At 36.6% G+C, this 12,161-nt stretch overlaps 1 protein-coding gene across 1 annotated transcript in view; it reads right to left on the minus strand.

Moving 5' to 3' along the window:
* Nucleotides 1-12,161, minus strand: part of Csrnp3 (cysteine and serine rich nuclear protein 3) — a 74,284-nt gene that overhangs the window by 18,024 nt on the left and 44,099 nt on the right. The window contains exon 3 of the mRNA XM_042694190.1: nucleotides 5,016-5,275. Within this exon, the coding sequence (XP_042550124.1) occupies nucleotides 5,016-5,275 (260 nt within the window). The remainder of the gene's footprint in view (nucleotides 1-5,015; nucleotides 5,276-12,161) is intronic.

The raw sequence follows: 12,161 nt of genomic DNA on the forward strand, positions 1-12,161 counted from the left end.
GTTTATACATAATGCTTAAAACAACAATGATGAAAGATGCACTTGAGCCCCCAGATAGAATTGGATTTGTTCTACCAGTCCAACTATATATGTAATTTCTCACTATCTATAACTGTTAATTCAGAAGATGAGTTACTAAGTAAAAACAAAAAAAACTAAAACCACACCTGTTTAATAATGAAAATCTAATTGTATTCTCCTATTTAGTTTCCAAAATATTTGCCCCAAAGAAATATCTAGAAGCATGTATGTATAACTTTCTTTTAGTCACATTTCCCTATTAAAGCTCCATGGGAGGCAAAGCAATTATGCAAGTGACTCTATTTGGAACTCAGGAGATATGCCCTAGAAAAACAAACTCAGAGAAGAGAAATTTCTTTCCTTTTGTAGAATGTTACTTCATATACATATATATATATATATACATATATATATACATAGATATGTGTATATATACACATATATGTATGTATATATGTATATGTATGTATATATGTATGTATGTATGTATATGTATGTATGTATGTATGTATGTATATATATATGAATACCGGGTCTATCCAATGAGAGATTCAGGAACATCTGACTTGTCAGGTGCTCCCTTCCCTCTGTCCTCATTTGACTCAATTCACTGCCACTCCCACAGCAGGGTCTCAGGCAAAATCCAAGTGGGAAAAGGTAGTTTTTAACAAGCCTTCCTTTCCTCTTTACAACTGTCTTCTGTCCCAGTGATTCTTCTGTAGCTTCATTTTAACTAATGGAATCATTTTCATCACATTGGTTTTGATATTTGTCTGAGAAGAATTTAGACTCCAAACAAATGTCACATTAAAAATGAAACCTCAGTAGGGCACCTGTGTCTCTCCTGTAATTCTAGCTACTCTGGACGCTGAGAGCTGAGGAGAGTTGTTTGAAGCTATCCTGGCAGAAAAATCTGTGAAACTCTCATCTTCAATTAATCACCAAAAAGCCAAAAGTAGAGCTATGGTTCAAGTGGTGTGAACGAAAAAGCTCAAGGACAGTGCCCAGGCACTGAATTCAAGCCCAAAACCAACACACACACACACACACACACACACACACACACACACACACACACACACGCACTGAATTCAAGCCCAAAACCAACACACACACACACACACACACACACACACACAGAGAACAAATAGCCTGGTGCCAGTGGCTCACACCTATAATACTAGCTACTTAGGAGGTTGAGATCAGAAGATCTTGATTCAAAGTCAACCCAGGGAACAAAGTCTATGAAACTCTTATTTCCAATTAACCACCAAAAAGCAGGAATAGAGCTGTGACTCAAGTGACAGAGCACGACCCTTGAGCAAAATAATTCAGGGACAGTACGTAGGCCATGAGTTCAAGAACTAGGATCATTTATCCAGCTTTTCTTTGATTTGTTGTGTTTCTGGATCTTTACTTAGGAAGTTTCAGCCAGTGCCAAGAAGCCCTAGTGTTTTACCTATCCCTTCCTACAATATTTTCAGGGTATCTGCTCTTACATTGAGGTTTATGATCCATTTTGAATTGATTCTATTGCAGGGTGATGTATAAAAATCTAACTTCAGTTTTTTGCCTGTGTATAGCCAATTCTGCCAGCATCATTTGTTGAAGAGGCTGTCTTTCTTCTGTATTTTTGGCTCCCTTATCAAAGATTAGGTGGCTATAGGTCTGTGGGTTCATTTCTGGGTCTTCAGTTGTAAGCCAAATCCAAAGAAACATAGGCTACTAGAATGTGTCTAGGATATTCTTAGCAGAGGAGCAGCACAATAGCTTAATAGTTATGATGCTTATGAAATGATGCTTATTGAAATGAACTCCAAGAAATGGAAACAAGAGGATTTTTTAGTGTACTGTTGGCAGTTATTTCTTTTTTCTTTTTTTTTTCTCCCTTCGGTTTATTCCCTGTTTTTGCTGTTTTTTATTTCTGTACCCTTTGTTTTGTATATAAGTTTATCTGATTTGGGGAAGAGATGGGGAATCACAGAAATCATGGGACAAAAGGTAAACCAATTCAACAGTGATACTCACAAGACTTGGTTGGAAATGAACTTTACAACTGCCCTGGGGGGGTGGGGGGGGAGAGGGGGAAGGTGGGGACTGGGGTGGGAGTGGGAGAAAATGAGGGAGGGTGCAGCACTGCTCAAAAAGAAATGTACTCATTGCCTTACTCATGTAACCCCTCTGTACAATATCGTTACTCATTACCTTACTTATGTAACTGTAACTGTAATTGTAAAGGTATATCTTTATAATAAAATTTTTCAAAAAAAGTAACAAGGGTCAGCACCAGAAAAAAAAAAAAAGAAAAAAGAACCAATAACCAGGCTCATGTTTTATGGATGTTTTCTTTTCTTCAGCTTCTTAAAGCATCAAAGCAGCTAAATATAAATTTAAGTATCACAGTACACACTGCCTCCTGCAGGGAAAGTGTTGTGTACATCTATAGCTTCTTCTGTCATTCATCAGCTAAATAATGTGCCTCAAGGTTCACCACAATGTCTTCTGGTCTAAGCTGGTGTCAGTTTCCCAGCCGTTAATACTCATTAAGCATAGCAGCAAACTCCACAAGTACATGTAACTGTATTTACAAAGATTGCCTTTCCCAATTTCTATAATTAAAGAAATAATTCATAAGCAACCAATCGAATGACTCATCGATTAATTTAATGATAGGAAGTAACAAGAATATATACATATATCTTCAGTTTTCTATGAGGGAGACATGAGTTTGTATTTTCTCAGTTGTATACAAGTTCTGAGAATTTACCTATCCTGTTGCTTCTTTGTGAAGATTAAATAGTGTTTATAAAATGCCTGACAAATAAAGGTCACTTAATGATTAGCAGCCATTCTTACTACCCTACCAATATTTCCACTTAGAGATTAACTTCACACTTGGGGTAGAGAATAGAGTTAGTTTGCAGTGAGTTACAAAAGCAAGGATGGAGTTTAGAAGCAAAGTTAATAATTATTACTAAATTAAGTGAAATAATGAGTAATCAAACCATAGTAACAATGGTTTGTTAGTGACAAAATTCTCAGTGAAACTTGTCAAAATATTAGACAAAAGAAATATGAAAGATATGCTTCAGGCTAGAATGGGTCCAGTTTAAGTGACTTCATCAGTCCAATGGACATAAGCCACATATAAGGTGCAAAATGTAAAAAAAAGAAAAAAAGTTAACACGTTTTAAAAGATGGTGCAGCTTTTTTGGCTGACTTTATAAATCAAAATATGAAGGTAACAAAGGCGAACTTATATTTTGCGTGCTTAATGAAAGATCCTTCATGTTAAATATACTAGGTTACCTTAAAATTATTTTTGTCATCAGATACTATTGTCATAGGAGAATATTTTCTATGTATTTATAGGGCAATGGACCAATGCAAATATAAAGAGTTCCTCAAGTCAGCAGAAGCTAATTTTCTGTATTTTATTTTTCTTCACTTCGTATTAAAGTGGCTTAATAATAGTTATCTCCTGTTAAGTACCATACTGGTCCCTGGTAACTCAAAAGCCCCTCAGAAATTTAGAAAAAATCTCATACTCGTTACCTTACTTATGTAACTGTAATCCCCCGTTCATCACCTTAACAATAAAATTAAATATTCTCATTATCTACCTTTTATATCAAGTTACATCTACTCTTGTGTTCTTTGTCATTTCTTGTTATAGCAAATAGCACTGTTACCTATAGTTACTCAATTTTGAAAGCTAGAAATTTAGTTACCTCTCCTGACTATGCCTTTCTCTCCTTCTTAAATGCAACTTACCATTGAGCACTGTCAGTTTAGCTCCTAATTCCTCTCTCTAGCTCTCTTTGTCCCCTATTATACAGTTAAACTAACCTTTCCCCTCCCCTTGCCTACCCCACTGTAATAGCCTCCTCACTGGTCTAATGGCAGAACCCCTCTTTTCCCAACATGGCCTTCCTCACCCCAAGACTACACTTCCACCCTGGCATGAACGAGCCTATGTTATCTTACCACCCTAGCCTTGAGCTTAGAACTCCTAATGACTTTGATTACCTTTTTCATGATGAAGAAGGAAAAGTACAGATAACTGGTGGCTCACGCTTGTAACCATGGCTTATCATGAAGCTGAGGCCTAAGATGTGAGGATCACAGCTCCAAGCCAGTTTGGGCAGGAAAGTACACAAGAGTCTTATCTTCACTTAAGTAGCAAAAAAGACAGAAGTCAAGCTATGGTGCAAAGTGGTAGAGCACCAGCTATAAGCATAAAAGCCAAGTGTGTGTGATGCCCTGAGTTCAAGCTCCTATACTGGCAGAAAAAAAAAGAAAATAAACACACACACACACACACACAGATCTTGGGGAAAGTCTTTTAAAATGTGGTTTAGAAAGCTCCCTTCCTGCTTTATCTTGCATTACTCTTTTTGTCTCTGAAACAAACTAACTTTGGTATGTCCTCTGCTCCCTCCTTCATGAGACAGCTCTGGCTTTTCCTCAGGCCTCTGTGTAGTCATCGCCTTAGGTTTTACCTCCCTCCCTCAGAGATACTCCTTAAACTCCTAGTCAACATCAACTTCCGGCTTTACATTTTCCTAATGCTAAGTCCCGAATGAACTTTAATTTTTATTTTGACATTTTGGCTAATATTTTTCCTTTCCTAGTAATCTCTAAGTTCCTGTAGAAAGAGAACCACATCTATTTTGAGTCACTCACTAGCTTCAGTTTAAACTCAGGTATTTGAGCTTATAATATTCAATAGTACATATTTGAGGGATGAATGAAGAAATGATGTCAGGAGACATCATTTGTCCTTGAGAATGTCCTTGAGAACATTACACTCTCTTGCTTTGCAGAAAAGAAAGAGGGGAGGAGGCGGGGGGAGACAGAGGAGGAGAAGAAGGAGGAAGTGTAAACTCATCATGTCAAATGCACTTTGATTTGTGGCTATAAGATGACAATGGTCAACTCAAACTAGTGTAAGGCTAGGGGATTTTGCAAGGAAATAAACGTACAGCCTTTACCTTTAGCTTTAAGGAGTTCAGCTTCTCCTCCCTGAGGTGTTCCCTCAGCATGTCCCGATGCAGCCGTTCCTGCTCCCTGGCGAACTCGCCCAGCGTGTACTGGCGGACGCTGTTGTGGCGGCTGGACATGCCCAGGGTGCTGCCCCCCTGGCTGGGCACGCTGGTGAAGCCTTGCCTCCTGGTGAAGTAGTACACCGTGACACAACTGAAATGCACATTCTTGGTCCTCAGCCGCTTCTCCCTTTTGAGAATGGAGGAAGCTGAAAGAGAAAGAGCCAAATTCAGTGGACACCAAGGGCTCCAAAATACACGTGAGCTTGCAGCCCTCGGCGATCAACCCTGCCCAGCCCTATGATGGAGTCTAAAACTATCAGATTACGAAGTTGGTTTAAAAAAAAACGATTTTTAATTTCCCCTCCTATATTTTGCTCTAGTGGTGGCAGAGGACATTTCTTTAAGTGCTTCTGTCTAAACCAGTGTTCAGGAAAGCTGCCAATTGCTTTTGAGCCAGAATTTAGCCTCTCATTTCCCCTAATCTCCTAAATTTTGGTTTTATGATTTGTTTGTTTCTTACACAGGTGTACCATACTATAATCAGAAAGGACATAATACAAAACCTCAGATCTGGGAACTTACTTCTATCAACAGGATGGTTGGTAATAAAAACACTGACTAGTTATCAAAAGTAAGAGTTTCACAGGAAGACTAAGTTCTAATGTCCTACTGCACAGTGGAATGAACAGTGTACAATAATTGATTATATATTTTACAGAGCACTACTAGAAAAGAGATTTTTGGCTGGAAGTCTCCCAAGGCAAAGAAATGATAAGTGCTTAAGATATTGGAAATGCTAATTATCATGATCTTATAATTACAACATTATATACATATATGTACTAAATTATCACACTGTTCCTAAATATGTACAACTATTACATGTCAGTAGAAATATATTTCCTATAATATTAAAAAAAGAAAAGATCTCCTAAAGCAACAAGAGACATGGAAATATCTTGTTGATACTACTTAGATGTTTAGCAACCTAAGTCTGACAAAATTGTCATTGATTAAAAAAATAGTAATATCCTAGTAGGATTCTAATCCAATTGTTAAGACACTTGAAAATGCCAAGCAATATTTCAGCACTTTTCTTTTTATCACTCATTCAAAATTAATAACACTTTGTATATATTTATGTATAAAGTAATGATGTATTAATATATATGTACACATTAAGAATCGTTAAATCAATTTAATTAACATGTCTATTACCTTACCTTTTTGTGTGGTGATGGTCAGAACCTTTAATATTAGATATAGGGATAGCAAAAAAAGAGAGCATCAAGGAGAGTTGGCGTACATACTAGGGTAGAGAGAAAAGAGCTAAAAATGATCAGCATGAGCTTTTGAAGCTGGAAGACACGGTAGACATCATCTGCTCTGATCCTTTTATTTCATAGTGAAGCAATCCAGCTTTAGGGACTCTCAGTGATTTCTTTTTATATAGCTTGTGGCAGAGTTAAACCCAAAAGCTCTAAATCTGGTTCCCTACAGTGGACATCTTTCCACTGTGACAGAAAGGACACAAAGAGAAAGAAATAGAATCATGCTACTATGGATTGAATTTTTATTGCCTTCAGCACCGAGATATGTTGGAGCCCAAGCCTTCAGTACCCTAAGATGCAGTCTCCTTAGAATATAGGGTCTTTACAAATGTAGGTATGTTAAGAAGTCATTAAGGTGAACACCAATCCAATATGATTGATAGCCTTAGGAAAAGATAAAAGTTGGATACAGATGTGGAAAGATGGAAGATAATAGAAAAAGATAGAAAAGATGATACCATGTGAAGAGATAAAGATTATTGCGGGGACTATCAAAAACTAAAATATGCAAGAAAAAGTCTATTCTACAGTTATATTTTTAATTTTTTTCAGGTCCTGGGGCTTGAACTCAGGACCTGGGCACTGTCCCTGAGCCTCTTTGTGCTCAAGGCTAGAAATCTACCACTTGAGCCACAGCGCCACTTCTGGCTTTTTCTGAGTAGTTTATTGGAGATAAAAGTCTCACAGACATTCCTGCCTGGACTGGCATTGAACCATAATCCTCAGATCTCAGTCTCCTGAGTAGTTAGGACTACAGGCATGAGCCACTGCCACCTGGCTTTCTGCAGGTTTTAAAAGGGAACATAGATCACATCTTTATTTGGAGATAGATGGAGGTGGAATGGGGAATTTCTTTTCTAGGAGATTAAGCTTTTGACTGCCATTCCACAGTGGGGAGCTGAAGCTACAATAAGGTGGAGACTTGGTAATAATATTTCTGATAGACCATGACTTGCTGCTGGCTGGCTGGAGAGCTGGGAGAACAATAAATGTACAAGAACTACAATATCACTTAGGATGTACATATGAATATTCTTCCAAGGGGGTGCAAGTATCTTTGTCCCATTTTTCCACTGTAGACTTTTAAATATGGAGAAATCGCTGCAATCAATCTCATTTGGGGGGTTTATTTAGCCAGTAAATATAAATTTGGGACCTACCATGTGTCAAACAGATTCTAAATCTTTGGGATATATAGTGGGGGGGCAAATGAATGATGATACTTCCTTAGGTAGAATTCTCATTCCAGGAATGAGACAGAAAGAGCACACTCCAGGATGGAAAAGTAAGAGAATTACGATTTAGCTTACCTTACTTTGCCTCTTTTCTACTATTTTACTTCCCCAGAAGATAGAGAGCAAATGCATTTCGAGGTGTGCATAACTTATCCACACATTCACTGAAGTTTTCAACATTGATTTAGAAGATCTGACCTGCTTCATAACTATATGCTTAAATCATCTCAAAACAAAGAATTTGTCAAAATGTAAAAGATCAGCATAGGATGCAAAATTTCATAGTCTTTCTACATCTGCCTATCAGATCTGACAACCTGATCTGTCACCATTCCATAGCAATTGAAGTAGAGAATCTGATGTTGACATGATGACCTCTCTTGATGACCTTTCATCTTTCTTTGTTCCTTAGATCATAAAAGGGTGCCCTTAAAATGTTTCTTTCAAAGCCGTAACCCTGCAGACAGGGTTACAGGTTTTAATATGCTCAATTAAAATAAGTATTACAATTTATGATAATTTTGTTGCTTATTATTAAGAACACTAATGGCACCCTAGACAAGTTAATTTTTCAATAATGTATTTAGGCCTATAGCTTTGTTTTTTTTTTAACATCGTAAGTTTTGTGGTTTCTTTCTCTTTTTGTTAACTCTTTAGCATGTATCTACTACAATACCTTTTCTTGAAAAGCCAAATTACCCTCTTTCCTCAGAAGTCAGAATGTAGAAATGATTTTCTGAGATGATTTTTTGACAAGAGCGGAAGTCCTTAGGCTGTGTCCTTTGCAGACTAAAGTGTACAAGGAAATTGAAGTTATAAACTATATCAGTTAGGGCTTATAAACCTGTGCTTATGTGTTATTTAATTTGCATATTATAAATTGTAAAGACAATTATCCAAAGACTATGAATGAAAGGCTTTCAAGTACTCTAAGACCATCCTAATGAAATTTATTTTACATGTGGCTTTCTAGTATTTAGGAGCCACCCACAGCTCTCTTCTGATGATTGAATCAGAGCAAGGCCAAAATGAGCTGTCTTCTGCCTCTAGGCCCCACTTTGACTAGCATCACAAATGAAGTCATAAAAGGAGTTCTTTCTTCAAGCCTGAGACAAAGTGAATATATTCACTCACCACATTAGCCTTAGGGAGTATGAAACCTCTCTGGTTTACCTATGTGCCTTTTGCAGAATGAATAAACAGTACTTCCTGGCTCTATAGAGTTCAAGGTTAGCTTTACTGCTGTGAGGTCAAGAGCAAGAAAAAGGAAGAGAATGTGGCTTACGCTTCAAAAAAGAGTCAATTTTCATATTCTATACCAATTTTAAGTATCCTCAGCTACTTTTCTTTCATCCAAGTCACAATGACTATCCTGAAGCAAAAGTTTCTAAATGCGACAGTCTTATATTCTTCTTAAGATGCAGCTCTCAGGACGGCACACCAGGCCATGTGCATGTCACTATGAAAAATCGTCTATCTATACAGGCAAAATTGTTTTTGCAAATTAAATGAATATCAGCACTGACTGGTATTAGCTATATTTCAGAGTTCTCCATCTTAAAAACAGTAATTTAAAAGTGAGTAAAAACGAGCTGGATACTGGTGGCTCATGCCGGTAATCCTAACTACTCAGGAGACTGAGATCTGAGAATGGTGGTTCAAGGCCAACCCAGGCAGGAAAGTCTGTGAGACTCTTATCTTCACTTCATTAGCAAAAAGCCAGAAGTACAGCTGTGGCTTAAGTGGTAGATCTCTAGCTTTAAGTGGAAAAAGCTCAGGGAGAACACGCACGTACTGAATATAAGGCCCGGGTATCGGCAGCCCTCCCCCACAAAGAATGGAGAAGAGAACTGACTAATTCACATTTGCAAGGTAAAATAATCTCATCACAAATTATAATTTATGAGAATGAATTTATATAAATAAGACAGTAATATATAAGGAATAATTCATTTTTAGAATATATACTGTTGTTATTGTAAAGGTGATATACAGAGAGGTGACAGTTACATAAGTCAGGTAATGACTAAAGCGGATTAAAAATGAAAACCAAAAACTAAGAAGTAAATGTTTCTAGAACCATCCAGAAAAGCAAGTGCTCTAGTGAGACAGATGTTCTGCATAGTCTAATCCCATACAGAGGATGGGAGAGTATGAATGTGTCAGAGTCAGGTGACACCAGGTTCTAAGAAACCTCAATGGATTCTTTCCTATTCTACACTCATGAAGGTTCACACAGGTTGGAAGATTTACAGACCTACACGTCAATTCAATTTTTTTCCCTGAAAATAATCATTTGCGGTTTTGTTTTGTTTTGTGTATGTCAGCCATTTGTGAACATGATTCGTGAATGCCATTTCACCAAGCTTGGGGATCTGCATGCACTAAGATAATCACACATGTCAACCTCTAAGGTTGAAAACTGTGTCCTGTTCCATCTGCTTCACCTGTACTCTGGACCAGAGAGCTGATTGTCATCCTCTTTAGACACATTTCTTGTTAATGTCAACAGCTTTGAGCACATCCTGCTGTAGTTGGAAAGGCAGACAGCAGCAGACAGAGATATGTATTTTGGCACTACATTTAGCATGGAGAGGTGGAAAGCTGATGGTCCAGTTTCAGGTTAAAAAAAGAAGAGAACTGTGGAAAAATTTAAATCTGTTTGGGTCCAGAGTTAATAATATGTTTTCATTTCCTTTGCATATACTCAAAGGGAATATACCAGCTAAAATTTTCAATTTGTATGTCAAGTTTATTTTTCAATTCAAGGGAAATTTAGTAAAAAGCAAAATGAATTTGGTGAAATGTGCTTGTTTTCTCTTGATATATTTTGGGCAATAAAAGTATATATTTTAAAAATAAACAGACAAAATTAGCTTAGGACTCTGAACGTGTGGACTTTGTTTCTTACTTTGTAGAGAACAAACTGAGATCGAATTAATTACCAAGCCAGTTTTTATTTCTAGAAAACAAGTAATTTATATAAAAATAATAGATTACAGTATTTCATACATTTCCCATAGTTAATGTTATGATGAAGCTGACCTTTATAAATGATTTGTGCAAATTTCCTGTTAACACACACTGGTGTCTAAGTTGGCAGGTAAAAGTAGGTCTAGCAAACAAAAATCATAAGGATTTCCTTAAAAGTACAGTTTAGTTTGGAATCAAACTAGATTTTTCCTTGTTCTAATTATTTGCCTTTATTTCTTTGAGTCATATTTTAAAGTTTTCTAATGTACTTGTTTCAGTCATTTCTTTCACTTTTTTTTTCTTCAGGTCTGTATTTAGAACAGTTCATCAAGTATCATCAAGTATGGGTGAATGAAAGGTAAATTTAGACTAATTATAACATTTTTTCTAGCCATGAACAAAATCTCAATCTAACTATGTGATATGAACTCATTTATTATCTGAGGTTAAATCAATAATATATCACTTTATACTCATTCTGAAGAGTATAGAAGATACATGGACAATCATAAGCAGAAAAGACCATCACAAACACTGAGTGTGAGACAGGTATGTATGCAATGTTTTGGAATTGAACTGCTATCTTTCCCTAAAGAAAATCAGAACTGAAACACAGGCAATAGGAAAGTACAAGAATCAATAAAATGGGACACACATTATGAACTTTTTTTCCTTACTGCCCTTACTATCATTCAAACATAAAAGCTAGGAAAAGGCACTTCCCACTTCAATGGTGATTATCATTTTAAGTCCAAGACAATATTTTTCTGGTATGTTGGGTTCCCTCTATCATGGTAGCTTTCTGTATTTTTAAAATATTTACTGTATCTCTTCTTTCAACCTCTAAATGCCGTTCTCCACTGTCCCAAACCAATCTACTCACTATGTACTAGTAAATCAAATCAGCAAGTAGAATTAGACCATATAAATGAAACCCTTAAAAGTAAAACAAAACAACACACACACATACACACACACACACACACACACACACACACACACACACACGAAGCAGTTGTCATTCCTGGAGGAACAGGTTTATAATCTGTAGACAAAATTAACTAGTTTATCCATTTAGCCATTAGGTTTTCCTTTCCATTTTAATACTAAATTGAAAATATTCACATTGGTTACCCTTGAAATTAATAATGTTTTTGTATATTTTCACTTCTATATAAAATAATTTAAGATAAGTTCCTTTTGTTTAAATCACTAATTTAAGATATAATAATTCCTACATGTATGACTTTACAAAATAATAAGTATGCTATTGAGATATGTATATGTTATATATTCATGTAAACAACAACAAAATAGCAAAACCAGAAATAATAAGAAGCAAACTCCTGAGACTGGATGACTATGCTTTGTTGTTTTGGATTATGAACGTGCATGTGACATTCTCATCCCCATTTAGGCTGTCAGCTCTACCCATCCACACAAACTAGCAAGAGATACACATGGAGGGAACCCGTTTCTTCTGTCTCTCCCGGCAGGCACAGGACCAGCTGTTGATGACTCTGCAGGTTGAATTTGCCTTTATAGGACTAGGT

Source organism: Dipodomys spectabilis, unplaced genomic scaffold (genome assembly GCF_019054845.1).
Source record: "Dipodomys spectabilis isolate Male_0828 unplaced genomic scaffold, ASM1905484v1 ptg000174l, whole genome shotgun sequence".
Lineage (NCBI taxonomy): Eukaryota > Metazoa > Chordata > Mammalia > Rodentia > Heteromyidae > Dipodomys > Dipodomys spectabilis.